Source organism: Malaclemys terrapin, chromosome 2 (genome assembly GCF_027887155.1).
Source record: "Malaclemys terrapin pileata isolate rMalTer1 chromosome 2, rMalTer1.hap1, whole genome shotgun sequence".
In the NCBI taxonomy this organism is placed as follows: domain Eukaryota; kingdom Metazoa; phylum Chordata; order Testudines; family Emydidae; genus Malaclemys; species Malaclemys terrapin.
Window position 1 is genome coordinate 79007717 of NC_071506.1, and position 16176 is coordinate 79023892.

Below are 16176 nucleotides of genomic sequence, written 5' to 3' on the forward strand. Positions count from 1 at the left end.
ATGTGTTTTGGGAAGTCCAAGGAACATGGTCATAGTAACCATTTTAAAAACATTCATAGCTCAATAACTCCCAAATCGTATCAACATTTCAGAGCAAAATTTGTAAATACTTAGTGAAATGAATTATTTATTTGAATTTAAAGTTTTAATTTTTTTAAATCAATATTTTAGCCAGGCCTAAAGCTATTATAGATAGGCGTAGGCATCTGGTTTTCATTTGTGTACATTCAAAGATATTTCACAAGCTATGTTAAATCATAACATACAGTCTTAATTCTGAAACTTATATTATGTTATACACATGACCTCATTTTCTCTGTACAAAAAAGAGTTAGCTGTATGACTTTCATAACTTTCAAATAGTTAAAGGTAATTCATGCATTTAATGCATATAATTGAACATTATCAATTAAAATTATATGGCAGTATAGATGAATTTACAAAGATCCACCATATTCTGTTAACTTCGGCAAGTATTATTGTTAAACAGCAGTGGATATGTTAAAATAATAATCTATAAAAATGTCAACTAATAATGATGTAGGAGCATCAGAGTCAGTTTTTAAGAAGTTTGGGTTTAGTTCTTCATTTGTACCAAAGACCATTTATTTTTAGAACTTCTTGCTCTCTGCCTTATTTAGGCACTTTGATAAAATTTGTGCTAAAATTTTAACAAAATGAAAGCTTGTTCTCATGACTTGAGTTTCACAAGAGGACACTATGATGTAGTACATTTTAGTAATCTGCAGAAGAAATATATTGGGTCTTAAAACAACAAACAGGTAGGCTATTTTTCTCATGTTTTGGTTTCTAAGCCAGAGGGGCCCATAGCCTCTGAAACTGAAGCTTCTTTTTTAATGATTGTGCTGATGTATGAGATTCTCCAGGGAAAATGTCTTCTTAAGATTGTTAGGAATGATGTTCGTGGGGGAAAAAAATCAACCTTGAGAAGTTTTTCTTTTGACACTTCAGAGCAAAATTTACTATAAAAATATGTGATTCATAACTTCATTGAGCTTTGTTATATTTCACACTGCTTTTAGCATATGCTTTTGAATTGGAGATCAGCCGAACAGGTGTTAGACAAAGTATGATAATTGCTTCCTTTGTTCATTCTAATTTAATTCAGGTTATTTACATGTGAAAGGCCTAAATGCTTTCATTTTTTTAAAATAAAAGATAAAGTACTTTTTCCCACCAACAAAGATTATCAGAAGGTTAAGACCATCCCTTGCTGTGATGTTGCTAAAACTAGTGCATTAAGCTTTTGTTCCCTGTCACATGTTAATTCAATATGAAAGGAAATCATATTGGTAAATCTTTGGCTAATAAAATTGAAAAATCTTTTTTATGTATTTCCAGTTGACTTTTTTTTGATTTTTCTGAAAGATGAAATATTTTTAGGGTTTTCACTCAGAGGCCATTAACGTTTCTTCCTGTCTCTTGTCGAATTGATGTAGGTCATAATGATTACGGTTATCAGCAACCGTCGTATCCTGAACAAGGCTACGATAGGCCTTATGAGGATTCCTCACAACATTACTACGAAGGAGGTATCTATATACCTTCACACACATACGCACATACATTCCCTTTCCTCCCCCACCTCCTATGGGAACGAAAATTCTTGCACAAAACAATTTATGCCCATGCAAAGCTCTTGTAGAATACTAGTTGCTGGCTGTCTTGAAAATTGCAGGGAACTTGAAGCATTCAAAATAATTTCTTGCAAACATCTAAAATATATAACCATAATTTGCCATTTCTAACAACAGTAAAATGACTAAAACACTGTTAGAGAACTTTTTTTTTCCAATGGAAATTTTTTATTTAAACATAAATCCATTGGTTCATTTGTATATATATATATATATTTTTTGTGTGTGTGTGTATATATATATATATATATATATTTATATGTATATATATAAATATAGTGCCATTAGGAAACAGCTTGCTGATCTTGTGTAGCTAGTCTGTGCTCTCGTAGATGTCTTTAATTTTGTCTTTTTTTATTTTATTTAGCATAGTCATGATCTTATGACTGTGATGTTCCAGTAAATGTACTGCTTGTTTGGCAGAGATGCTGAAAAAGCTGCAGTTCAACCTTGAAAACTTGGCTTTAACTGCAGTTTGTTTGGCCGAGTTCCTTCTGTTTGGTTTGAGTTTTCTTTGTTTTATTAAGTTTTTGAAATCAAGATTGCATTTTCATTTTGTTCATGTGTTGTTGGCTGTCCATCTTAGAGAAAAACAGAAGTGTAGTAAACATTTTTAATTGTTTTTTTTTCTTGCAACCGTTTTGCAGGAAACTCGCAGTATGGTCAGCAGCAAGATGCATATCAAGGACCTCCTCAGCAGCAGGGTTACCCTCCACAGCAGCAGCAGTACACAGGCCAGCAAGGTTATCCAGGACAACAGCAGGGTTATGGTAAGTAGCTGACAACAAGCTAGTTCTCACAAGAAAGACTATGGGTGAGATCCTCATCTTTGCTTCAGCCTCTTTCTGATGGGTGAAATGGCTGGACCAATATAAAGGGGCCCTAAAATCCCTGAATTCAGCTGCGGGAGGAGTCCCCCAGCACAGACTCTGCAGAATACAGCTTCCTGACGGGATAGAGCTGGGGCCAGGAGGGGGATGTTGGGGCAGCACATATCACTGCAGAGATTCTAGACTGTGTTGCGGCCCATATGAGAGGCCTGGTCCACACTAACCCCCCACTTCGAACTAAGATACGCAACTTCAGCTACGCTGAAGTCGAAGTACCTTAGTTCGAACTTACCGTGGGTCCAGATGCGGCAGGCAGGCTCCCCCGTCGACTCTGCGTACTCCTCTCGCGGAGCAGGAGTACCGGCGTCGATGGCGAGCACTTCCGGGATCGATTTATCGCGTCTAGACAAGACGCGATAAATCGAACCCAGAAGATCGATTGCTTACCGCCGGACCCGGAGTTAAGTATAGACGTACCCTTAGGCTGGTCCCAGAGCTAAGTTATACTGGGGGCCTTTCCAGTCCATACAGGAGCCTAGGATCAGGAGAGCACAAAGATAGACATCTTAACCCCATAAAGCCATCTTAACTCCCTGTACTGTTGGATTTCTAGTTCTGTGTTGCACCTCTTAGAGACTCAGCATAGACTCTCACCTAACGTTTATTTATTAGAGTCGAGCTTGGATCATTAAGTTCTTGCTTTCTCTGATGATATTTGTACCACTACTGTAACAAAAAATACTTGCACAGTTGTAGTCTTAAGAGATAATTTTGTGCTAGTATTGAGAATTTCCCCACGCTAATGTATTGTAGCATTGGGAAACCACATTATTATTGTTAGGAACGTTAACCCCTTGGATTCAAGGATGTGCTCCATAACGAGCACAGAGTGCATGTGTTTTTTTTTCTGAAGATTTTGAATCAGAACAGAGCATACTACACATTTTAAATTGTTCTTGCTGTCATACTGTAAAAAGGCTTACACATTCATCTTAAAATAAACATCCTCTCAAAAAGAGACAGTGAAAACCAGTTCCATAACTTGTATGTGAGATTGTATATGCAATCATGATTGTGCGTGAAAATACTAGTTTCACATCTGACCTAGTTGTGTTAGTGGTAGTGCTTTGTAAAGGATCTAGTTAGATTTGGGAGAGTTTCTTTTTGAAGTTGGGACTGGAGTGTTACAGTTTTGAAATATTTGTATGTGTATCCAGAGCATTAAAAAAATAAATAAATAAAATCTGACAAATTTGACTAATTTTTTCCATACATTCATTTTGAAAATCTGGGGTTTAGAATAAAAACATTAGAAGAAAGAGGTGAAACAAATACAATAGAACTCCTTGTCCACACACACCATGATTTGCACACCCAAACTAGCTCACTTTTCAATTACAGTTTCTTAAGCAGATAATGAAGTCTTAAATTAATATATTTAACTCTTTTTTTACAAAATCTCTTATGAACATTTACTAGTAAACAGTAAAGAATTATCATAAATAAAACTGAACTACATTTGTGAGATGAACAAAGTACGTTTTGGGATGTAGTATCCTGCATAACTTAATATTTATCTGCTTACTCATTAATTTGCAAAAAATCAATTATTTGCAATCAGCGTCCCAGTAATTATTATGAATCTTCAAGGCTCTGTCCCACTCTAGGAGAAGCACAGAGAGCTGAAGCAGTATAGTTCAGGTGGATCTGATACCTGAGGAGAATGGTAATGGAATATGGAGATTTTATCCTCAAGATCATCACTTTGAACTTCTCACAGATCCAGAATTACCAAATTTGTTACCATCTGATGGTTGCTCAGTGACCAACGTGATTAGATAAAATGTCACTTGTCAGCACTGAATCAAGTTACTGTCTACACAAGTCACATTTTGCTCCAGAAACAGATCTGCCTGTTTGTGTAAGAGCAAGCACCTCTTCATCAGTTGTAGAACTTTATGGCTCTATCTGGTCTTCAGGGGATCCAGTGGCGGGCACCAAAGAATGTAACTCTCTGTATTTGCCTGATGTATGTGGTGACCTAATTTAAGCTTATTAAGTATCGTATATACTCGTTCATAAGCCGAATATTTTTGGTAAAAAAGTGACGCATCAAAGAGCGGAGGTCGGCTTATAAACAGGTCTGCACCAAAATTTGATGATTTTAAACTCTATGGAATCATTGAATTGAATATCTAATACATTGTCGTTTTGTTTACCTGCAGCGTCTGCAGGCATAGAGCCCCTCAGCTCCCTGTGGCTGCGGTTCGTCGCTCCCATTTACAATTCTGTTCTTCACTCCTCCCCTTTTTTGATTTGTTTTAATGATTGGCAGGTCCTTCACAGAGTGGTCCAGGACCTCAGTATCCTAACTATCCACAAGGGCAAGGCCAGCAGTACGCAGCATACAGGCCCACACAGCCTGGACCACCACAGCCACCACAACAGAGGCCTTATGGATATGACCAGGTACAACTTTGTTTAGTAAACTGTACTAATTCTTGTGTGTTCATTTTACTGTTTTATTAATTAATTTTGGGGAATTGTCTCCCCTGGATGGATATAGGTAACTCTCATAGCTTTTATTTCCATTGGAATTATTCACGTACAGCTAGGAGAGTTGATTAGTCTATATCACTCTTTTCTGATTTGGCCAGACTATACTAAACTTCGGAAAGCTCGTGTGTTATAAACAGCTCACCATTGTATCAAAATTAATGTGAACCATTTTAGCCTAACGATGAGAGAGAGTTCAGTGGAAGTTGAGGGTACTAAGCATCTTGCAGGGTCACGTTTTACTATTGCTCTGTATTGAACGTGGCTGAATGCTTTTTTTTAAAAAGCATTCCCTTAGGGGCAAATCCAGCCCCCCTCCTTGGCATCTACAAAGGGCACCTTGCCTGCCCAAGCAGTGTAATTGTGCTGTATAGGTGTTGGGATAGATGTTGGGAGGGACCCATGCAGACTGGAAGCCTCATTTTGTACTGGTTCCCTGCATGGCAGTGTACGGGGGGAAGAGGGGGAACAGAGGATCCCCAGGAAACTGAGTAAGAGCCTGTAGAGGCTATTCCAGCCGTTGGACCAGAGTGGCTCAGCAGCTGCTTAATGGCCATGGAGAAGGGAGAATTGATTTCCTCCTCTCTGTTCCTTGTACATATGCCTAGTTATTAAGATTAGACATAGAACAGAGGATTTTCTCCTTTGTGTGTTACAAGCTACAAAACAGCAAATGTTGCCTAATATCTCTCTGAATGTTATATTGTAAACTTTATTAAAATAGACGCCTTTACTCTCCTGGGCATACGGAAGCTGGACGTTATGACTGAATATATATTACTACACAGATCGGTTTTTTTAACAATAAAATCGTAATAATTTGTCCATAAGCAACTATTTAGACTTTGAATAAAAAAAACGTAATTCCCATGAGTAACAGTGGTTAGACTACCTTCAGGGAGAACAGATTTCTCTCTGTACACAAATATGTTAAAAAGGGGGGAAGGCAACAAAACCTTGTTAAACTCGGTAACCTGAGAAGTGCAACTACTTTTTAGCCCCAAGTCTTAAAAAATAATTTAGTGTACGAAGGGCCATAGTTCCAAATGCAAGAAGTAGGCATAGAAAAATGCTTAGGGAGGGGGAATAGAGGGGAAAAGAAATTTTAATTTGTTGAATTTCCTACAGATCATTTTGGTGTGGGCCAGGGATAACTTCCCTCCCTCTGCAAAGGTTCTAGTCCTCCAGTTTCTTGAATAATCCAAGTCCCAAGGGGAATCCATTTGTGGAAGGCTTTCCCTGTTCTCCACAGTAGCACTACTACCTTAGGAACTGTGCTATTTGAGCTCCGTTTTGGTAGATGCCCTGAAAACCACCTCCTGTGGGTGAGCAGTGTTTTTCTGGTGAGAGAAACAATCTAAGATAATGCTGGCATTATCAGAAGTGTTTTATGCTGCATTACATTGGTGGGATTGAGGGGTGACAATGCTGTGCAGAAACATGCCCTCTCGTTTTCTGCAAATCCTGAATGCCATGGTATACCTGCAGAGAGCTTGTGAATAATCATGAGAAGCATTTACTGGTGTCTCTGCTCCAACCTTTGCCGTTCACAAAAGATGTCTTCCATCAGAGGAATTGGAGGAGAATAATGAGGCCAGTATTTCTATGCATCATATGCATCAAATCTGTGGATTAAGGATGTATTAGTAGGACTTTCATAAGCAAGACACGAGAAGTAATTCTTCCACTCTATTCCATGCCTCAACTGGATTATTGTGTCCAGTTCTGGGCACCACATTGCAGGAAAGATGTATACAAATTGGAAAAAGTCCAGAGAAGAGCAACAAAAATGATTAAAGGTCTAGAAAATATGACCTATGAAGGAAGATTGAAAAAAAATGGGTTTACTTAGTCTGGAGAAGAGAAGATGGAGGGCAGGTATACACTACCACTTAAGTTGATGTAATTTATATTGTTCAGGGGTGTGAAAAAAACACCCCTCTGAGCGAACTAAGCGCTGTCCACTCTAGCAGTGTGTCAGCGGGAGACGTTCTCCTGCCGACATAGTGTCCACCTCTCGTGCCGGTGGAGTAATTATGCCGATGGGAGAGCGCTCTCTTGTTGGCATGGAGTATCTTCACCAGACACACTACAGAGACACTGCCGCATCAGTGCAGCTGCGCCGATGTAGCGCTTCTGGTGTAGACCTGCCTTGAGAGGGGACATGATAACAGTTTTCAAGTAAATAAAAGGTTGTTACAAAGAGGAGGGAGAAAAAGTGTTCTCCTTAACCCAGGGGCAGGCAAACCTCTTGGCCTGAGGGCCACATTGGGTTTCGTAAATTGTATGGAGGGCCGGATAGGGGAGGGGATTGTGGCCCGCCCCCCCCAGCTGCCCCTCCCCCCTCAGACTCCTGCCCCATCCACACAGCCCCGCTCCCTGTCCCCTGACCACCCCTGGACCCCCGCCGCCCCATCCAACCCCCCTCCTTCCTGACTCTCCCCCCTCCCCCCCCGGGATCCCTGCCCCTGTTATCCCCCTGACCACCCCGCCCCCTATCCACACCCCCGTCCCCTGACCATCCCCCGAACTCCCCTGCCCTCTATCCAACCCCCCCTGCCCCCTCATGACGCTGCCTGGAGCACTGGTGGCTGGCGGCCGTCCATGCCGCCCGTCTGGAGCTGGGCCACACCGCTGCGACCATGCAGCTCAGAGCACCAGGTCAGGCGGGGCTCTGCAGCTGCACTGCCCCAGAAGCTCACAGCCCCACGGCCCAGAGCATTGTGCCCGCAGCGGAGCGAATGAGCTGAGGCTGCAGGGGAGGGGGGACAGCAGGGGAGGGGCCAGGGGCTAGCCTCCAGGCCAGGAGCTTGGGGGCCGGGCAGGACGGTCCTGCTGGCCATAGTTTGCCCACCTCTGCCTTAACCTCTGAGGGTAGGACAAGAAGCAATGGGCTTAAACTGCAGCAAGGGAGGTTTAGGTTGGACATTAGGGTGGTTAAGCACTGGAATAAATTGCCTAGGGAGGTTATGGAATCTCCATCATTGGAGATTTTTAAGAGCAGGTTAGACAAATACCTGTCCGGGATGGTCTAGATAAAACTTAGTCCTGCCATGAGTACAGGGGACTGGACCAAATGACCTCTCAAGGTCCCTTCCAGTCCTATGATTCTATGATTCCTATAGGACAAGTTGGCCATCTACATCTTTATGGTTGCCTAGATATGCCTTGGATCACACACAGAGTTTTGAACTACATGTGTTAGTCTATTCTATGGTGCTCTGAAAATATGTGAACAATAGTTATGAGTTACAGGCTGAGTGGATACCTTAACTTTGAATTTCTGTGCTTTTGTATGTAATTGAATTCTTGCAGTGCTGCTCAAATTCCAATTTAGTATTCAACCGTTCTGTTGTATTCTTTGTTAGAGAGACAGTTTTACCATAATCTGTCTTAAATTTTTAATGACTCTTATTTAATCTTTTATTAATTACCAATACCAATTCAAGAAAAATTGTTCAGTCAGAATTAAACTCCAGGCCATAAACATATAATCAGCAGTGTAATTTACAGATGAATTTAGAGAACTTTTGAGGTGAAACACTATACCATGTATATCAATAAAATGAATGTTTTCAAGTGTGTTTGATTCTTAGTGACATGACTTTTTTGGATACTGCCTTGTTTCAACTTTTACTTTATAAATAAAACCATTATCTAATCATATTTTTAAATTTATCTTTTAGGGGCAATATGGAAACTATCAGCAGTGAAAAAGTACTTACATTCCAGTATCTATTAGCAGCCATATTGTCTCCTCAGCACTGTGGACATCTCCCTGTGAAGAGAATCTCCCATTCCATCTAGCTTTTGGAAAAATATTGTGGATAAATGGCTGTTTTACAATATACAGTCTTTATGGGCTAGTTATAAAAGGCTGTAGCCTTTCAAAAACTCTGATTTCACAACCATACTCTAGATGGCAATATTGGACAGAAAATGCATTGACATAACCAGTTTTCAGTGAGTTCGGAACTGTGCATCAAACAGACTGTTACAGACTGAAAGGCGTGAACAGCTTTGTATGTTTATGAAGGTTATGGGAATTTAATATTTTTTCCACAAATTCTTTTGTAAGGGGAAGGGGGAAATGTACACTTTTTACAGCAGCAATATTTTGTATATTGTTTTTCATGTGGTGAATATGCAAGACAGTACACTACTCACTGGACAGGATCAAAAATCTGCTGTTAATATGGATTGGGGGCATGATAAATGCTTGATTGTGTTGATCTCAAAATGGTGTATAATAAAGGTGAATAAAGACATAGTATATTGTACATTACCGATAGGCTCTTGTACAAAGAATTGAATCCCAGTTACCTAAACAGGAAGGTAATCAAGAACAGTATGATATAGTCTTGTGCAAAGAATTAATTTTTTAAGCTTTCCAATTTTTCTGAGTGAAGCATTTTTGTAAAGGTTTCTAATGTAGTTTGACAATTTTTTGCAACATGGTTTGGTACCCAGAAAAATTGTTCAAACTGTAGGTGTTTTGTCACAGCTTAACATAAACCAAGCCGTAATCCCTTTCTAATTGCAGTAACAAAGAATATGACAATGTTAATTTTACCTGGTTTGAATATGCAAAGAATTAAAAAACTAACACTGAAGACAGGTCAAACTGTATTGTATAAGTGTATTTTAACCTTTAGTTGGATAATTTGTATGTAACAAACTAGCATAGAAGAATTTGTAAATCTCTATCTAAACTTTCTTAACTGGGAATTAATACCCTTAGAAAGGAGGCATTTTTTATGTGTATCCATTTTTCTTACTGGTTAATATGAGACCAAGGTATGTTTTAGATTATCACATATAAACCCGCTGGTGAGGTAAATGCCAAATTTTGTTGTGAACTGCATTGATGCTTATAGTGTTGCATGTGAGATAGAAGCAGCACGCTGATCAATAGCGTAGTAGACAAATTGGTTTTGAAACCATCCTGCGACTGTAGTTCAGATATGTGAAGGGATATTCTGTTGTGCAAGAATACATGCGTTCAGGACTTCTTGGCAACCTTTATGAAGGACATAACTTAAAAATAAAATTAGCCCAGGAGTAAAATAATATTTTTTTTCCACAGTTGGCCATAATGTTTTAACAGGGAGAAAGCAATTGTAATACTTCGTATTTGAATGAGCAAAACAAACACAGAAAACAAAAGTTTTAATTTGTCCATTGTTTTTAAAGGGAGAACTTTTTTTTTTTTAAGCTTAAAGTTGATCGGTAGAAAATGCACATCAAGGTTTGAACAGATAACGCATGAGGAGCATTATTATGAATGAAATGCTTGTAGGTTCTGTGCCAATTTTCCACCACTGTGTACTTCATTGCTATTTAAAACTGTATTCCATCAACTCTAAAGGAAGAATAAATTATTTGTGATTTTAATTTTCTCATTTGTTTCTTTAAATTAGATTTCTATCACTCTGATGTCTCATCTGGAGACTTTGCTGAGAGTTTTTATTTTATAGACGTTGGTCCAGGATAACCAAAATATATTTGCATTCTAGGACTTTATCAAAATTCTCTTGCCATAGCCAAGTTAATTAGAATTAACTGTTCAGTAATCAGCATGTTGTGTAGGCTGTTTGTTACAAAATTCTTCCTCTGAAAATGAAGGTCCATGAGGCTATAATCAAGATGACTGAATTAGATAAATGAGTTGAAGAGACAAAAAATGTGCTGAACCCAACCTGGTAAAGATACGTTATCTCATTTGAAATAAGCTCAACTGACATTAAGAAATAATTTGTCTTGCCAACCCATCTTCTGTTGTCTTATTCTCCTTTTTAATGGAAACTAAAATTGCAATTTTAATAAGCAGAATTTCCTCCAGGGTTTCCCTCCTAGAGACTAGTGCATTTGCAAGTTTAATTGTTTTATAACGGTCCTGTTTCGTAAAAGTTTTTAATTGGTGGTGACAAAAATTACTTTATTCCTCTGGTACCACATTAGAAGAACAACTTGAGAGGAGGTAGTTCCCCGTAAAAGTTAGTATTCCCATTTAAATTATACCTATACATTATTCACATCCCCCTAAACAAAAAAGGAAGCAGGTATGCCAGGTATCGGGGGGTGGGGAAGGAGAGGAGGAGACAAAATGGCAAGATACAAGAGGTTATTTGAGCCAGGTATCCTTCAGTAAATGGAAATCCAACCCATGTAAAGCCAACAGAAAAGATCTTAAGCTTGGATTTAGAATAGATTGTTGAAAATATGAGGGCTGATAAGGAATTTGAACATCCACGTGAAACATAAACATAATTAGTTTATCAGATGGGGGAAGCCTGTGAAAGAATATGTCCTGAGAGTAAAGAGGACGATTAATGAGTTAAAAGCAGTTTCTGTGATTGATTTTAACAACCATTTTCCTCTTTTTTTTTTTTTAAAAAAAAAAAGGTTTTCTCTCCCTTGCTGCTGTGTGAGAGACTCTCAAAAACAGAAAATTGATTAATTGTTCGGGAGAAAAATGGCGAAACTGACTATATACAAAGTTCTGTCAAATAAACAAAGTAAACAAACTGAAAAAAAATAGAGAAATATATACTTTTGCTCTAAAGGCTCTCAGTTAAAGTAATCTCAGATATTACTTGTAATAAAAGTTCATTAAAAATCATGTAGATGTGACTTTTAAATAGATGGTGCTCCTGTAAAGAGGGTTAAGGACACTGATGCAAAAAAATATCCTTTAGCTTCTCTACAGTTTTCGCCACAGAGAATGTTGAGGAATTACCTATTACTTTCAGGTGATCTTCAGGGTGAATAAACTAGATGAATTAAAGAGTAACAAGTCACCAGGACCACATGGAATTTATTCAATAGCTCAGAAGGAATTTGAGAATAAGGTGGCTGTGAGCTGCTTTTTATATGCTCTCTCATTAACATCAGCTACTGTGCCAGAAGACTTGGAGGCCTGATCTTGTGAAATACAGACCAATGAACCTTACTATAGTATCAGGCAAATTGGTTGAAGTAGTAATTTAAAAATAGAATTATACAACACTTGGATGAATATGATATGCTAAGCAAGCGTGTTTTCTGTAAAGGAAAATTGTGCCTCCCTAGTCTACTAGAATTCTTTGAATGTTTCAGCAATATAGTGGGTAAATAACTAGTTGATATTTATTTGGATTTTCAAAAAAATAACCTCAACAAAGATGGCCCTAAGGAAACTAGTCATAAGATAAAAAGTACCATCATAGTTTGAAAGCTAGTACCGTAAATGTTTAACATGGTAAAGTTTAACATTGGAGTGCACCAAGATTATCTATGAGGACTGTTTATTGTATCTCTCAAATAGTCTGGAAAAGGGGATGACCAAGAAGGTGGCCAGATTTGAAATAGACAACACTTAGGTTAATCAAGATTAGATACTTTGGGAAACTTCATGGGGCATAACAAAGCTAACAAATAGGCAGCAATGATGGCAGATGAAATTCAGAGTTGACAAAAGCAAGGTAATGCACATTGGAAGGAATAACATACTACTCATACATAATGTTAACTGCTCAGGAGAAAGACCTAGACCCCTTTGGGTATGTCTAAACAGCAAAGAAAAACCCGTGGCTGGCCTGTGCCAGCTGACTCGAGGTCATGGGGCTTGGGCTGCTTGGCAGTTTCAGTGTAGACTTTTGGGCTCAGGCTGGAGCCTGAGCTCTGGGACTCTCCCACCTTGCAGGGTCCTAGAGCCTGGGCTCCAGCCCACACCCAGAAGTCTACACAGCAGTGAACTGTGACCCCAAGTCAGCTGGTTTGGGCAGCTGTCGGTGTCTAGTTGCTGTGTAGATATACCCTTTGTGCACAGTTCAATGAAAATCTTTTCAATATGCAGTCAGGGTCAAAAAGCAAACAAAATGTCAAGAAGGGGATTGCTATTATATTAAATTTTCTGTCTTTACCTGGAATGTTGTGTCAGTTCTGATCACCCCATCTCAAAAAAGGGATAGCAGAAATAGGAGGGGGTCCAGAGGTGAGCAACAAGTGATTAGAGGTATGGGAAAAACTTCAATATAAGGAGATAGTGAAAAGAGTGGGACTGTTTAGTTCAGAGTGGAGATGCATATGATAGAGGTATATAAAATTATAAATAGAAAAGAGAACGTAAATTGAGCATTTCTACTACTTTTTTTCTGATGATGCAAGAACAAGGGGAATAGTCAATGGAACTGAAAGGCAACTCATTTAAAACTGATAATAGGAAATGCATAACTGCACAATCCACAAGATATCACGGAGGCCAGAGGCTTAGTAGGTTTTAAAAAAAAATTAGATTTTTATATGGATGAGAACATCCCGTTACATTAGATCAGATGAAAAGGTTTATTTAGAAGGATATACAGCCTCATGCTCTGTTGTAATAAACCAACAACTAACCCACTAAAGTTAAGAAGAAACTTCCCTCATTGTCCATTGTGGGTCTGGGTTACTTTTTATTTTTTCATCATCATCTTCTGACATGTCTGGTACTGGCCATGTCTGAACCAGTATGGCAATTCTTATCCATTTCTGAACATGAAATCCTTACGTCATTTTGTGGCTTTTATGATAAAGTACGGATTTGATGTAAATCTACAAGAGCGAAATCTGTAATGTAGATGTGGGTATGTGTATAAACATGTAAGTTTTTATATTTGATTCAAACTTTACAAAAACTCATTAATTAGTTTTGTATGATAAATTTAAGTATTTCTTAAGTATATGATTACCTTTCCAAGTATATGATTACCTTTCCATGTTTTGGTGAAACATGCTATTAACGTACAGATTGTCTTTACTTTGCTTAATTTCAGTCTCTGATCACTGGGGGCCCTGGAAACTGCAGCTCTTTGGGGGTGGGAGGTTTTGTTTTGTTTTTTGGGTGGTGGACAGTAGATTACTGAGGATTCACGTTGCTATTTGCCAAAGCCACTGAGGGGGCACACTTGCTAGTTTAGGGCTTGATCCAGTGCTCTCTGTAGTCAGTGAAAATACCCCTATTGATTTTAGTCAGTGTTGGATTGGGCTCTCTGGAGGGGTAACATGCCACCTAGAGCAGCCACTGTCTCAGCTTTCGCTCTTCAGAATTCACAATGCAGTGATCACGTAGAGAGGCTCCCAGGTCTCTCACAGAGAGAGGCACGAACTGCAGAGCTACTTCCTTCCCCCTCTCCTCTATGGTCCACATAGGACTCCAGTCTTTAAGGTGCCCAGCGTGCTGGCCCCCGACCAGCAAGCCTGCGAGTAGTTCCATTAACTTTAACAGGTCTACTCATGTGCTTAAAGTGCCAAAGTGCTCAGCACCTTGCAGGAATTGAGCCTATAAGGGGATGACAAGGGAGGGGTGTGTAGCCGGGAAGAGTTTCCAGCTCCTTATTGGGACCATTTAAATGCAAACAAAACATCTACTTTTAATTTAATCAGGAAGAGAGGAAAAGCGCTAATCCATGTTTGGTGCCGCTTTCTTTTGACCGCAGATAAACTTCCCTGAAAAAAGAGAAAAAATATCCTTTTACAAGAAAAATATTAGACTATTTTAACAGAATGTGCGATTTACACATGCCTGGGATTTAATCATTTTCAAGTATGTCTTTTCTTTTTTCAGTGCCCAGCAAATAAAAAACAAAACAACCCATAACTTTTTTCTAAGCTGCTGATACTGCTTTACCGCTTGTTCATCAGAAGTGAAGAATGTCAGCAGCTTCATAAATATTATAGAAACATATTAGCTCGCTCTTTTTTGTTAGTTTAACCAAAGCTATTACAGTTTGTGAAATCTTCAGAACAGTGCATTGTATTTGCTTGACTTGGCGTTTTTTGTTTAAAGAAATCAGTGTAGGTGAATCACACTATGGAGCCTTTTAAAAAATAGTTTCTTTTTTTATCATTTTTACTTCAGCTAAAAGTTAATTTTACACTGCATAACTTCTAATTTCCTACTTCAGGAGGGTGTTGCCAGGAATAGAACGCTGGCATCTCTGAATAGACCCATTGGAAATATTTTATAGAAAAAGATAATTTGTTGGGGTGGGTTAAGTAGTGGAAGTACCCATTCTTCTTCGAGTGATTGCTCATGTGTATTCCACAGTAGGTGTGCGTGCTCACCATGTGCACCGGTGCCGGAAGTTTTTCCCTTAGCAGTACCCGTGTGGGGAAAGCACCGCTGCGACCCTTGGAGTGGCGCCTCTATATCGCGCTATAAGGGGAGCTGCGCACTCCCCCCACCCTCTTGCCGCCAGTGAAGGTAGTTGGAACTTCGTGCTCCAGCTTTGCTGCAGCTTTCTCTAGTTAGACTTAGTAGTACAGTTATTCCAATAGTTGAATAGCTTCTCAAGTTAATTGACTGGGCTCGGGGCATGCCTCGTGCCCCAGGCTTCAAGTCGTGCGACTCCTGTCGCAGATCTATGCCAAGAAGTGACTCGCACGCTCAGTGTCTCCGCTGCTTGGGCGAAACTCACATAAGTGAGCGCTGCAGGATCTGTAGATCTTTCAAGCTGCGGACTAAGAAGGAGAGGGACATTAAGCTTCGCGCTCAGCGCTGGCCCCAGCACCGGCACGCCGAACGGATTTGGCACCTGGCACTGTGTCTTTGGTGTGGAGTCCCATCCACTAGCCGGCACCGCTCCCCCTCCAAGAAGCAGGGGAAGACTCAGCGGTGCTGAGAGAAGGAAAGGGGTGAGGCCGGGCCCGAGCTGGGCAGCACCCCTCGGGACTCAGGCCTCCGACTCGCATTGAGCGGAGCAGCCCGGTCCCATCCGCGCGTGCCTCCCCTGCGGTGAGGATGCTGTCGACGCCGGAGGCTGCACAGGCCTCGCGTGACATCTTGACCCTCCCGGTACCCGGGGCGCCGGTGGGGACGGGCCCCCGGTCTCGAGGGAAGCCGCCACTGGGAGCACAACAGACCTCCCCGATGCAGCACAGTTCCTGCTCTGAGGACTGCTCACTGCCTTGCTCGACGTGGTCCTCCCACAGCTCGCGCCAGCCCTCTACTCCACTCAGGCTGACTGGCTCGCTGCCCGCACCGGGGTCTCAGGGCTCCTCCACACCTCGCGACCAGGGACACATGCACTGTGACAAGCGTTGCAGCTAGTGTAGCCGATCCCAACACCATCGATGTCGATGCTCCACCTCAAGTTCCCGCTCTGCAAGGC

General features: G+C 40.3%; 1 protein-coding gene across 7 annotated transcripts in view; it reads left to right on the top strand.

Moving 5' to 3' along the window:
- SS18 (SS18 subunit of BAF chromatin remodeling complex) overlaps positions 1 to 10438 on the top strand; it is a 56211-nt gene extending 45773 nt beyond the window's left edge. For 4 of the 7 annotated variants that reach the window (XM_054017971.1, XM_054017974.1, XM_054017970.1 and 1 more), the window contains 3 exons: positions 2306 to 2428; positions 4824 to 4957; positions 8731 to 10438. In XM_054017971.1, coding sequence (XP_053873946.1) covers positions 2306 to 2428; positions 4824 to 4957; positions 8731 to 8757 — 284 coding nt within the window. In that variant the 3' untranslated portion in view covers positions 8758 to 10438. Of the gene's footprint in view, positions 1 to 1460; positions 1554 to 2305; positions 2429 to 4823; positions 4958 to 8730 lie in introns of all 7 variants that reach the window. The other 3 variants (XM_054017969.1, XM_054017968.1, XM_054017972.1) reach the window with 1 other exon arrangement.
- The last annotated feature ends 5738 nt before the right edge of the window (positions 10439 to 16176 follow it).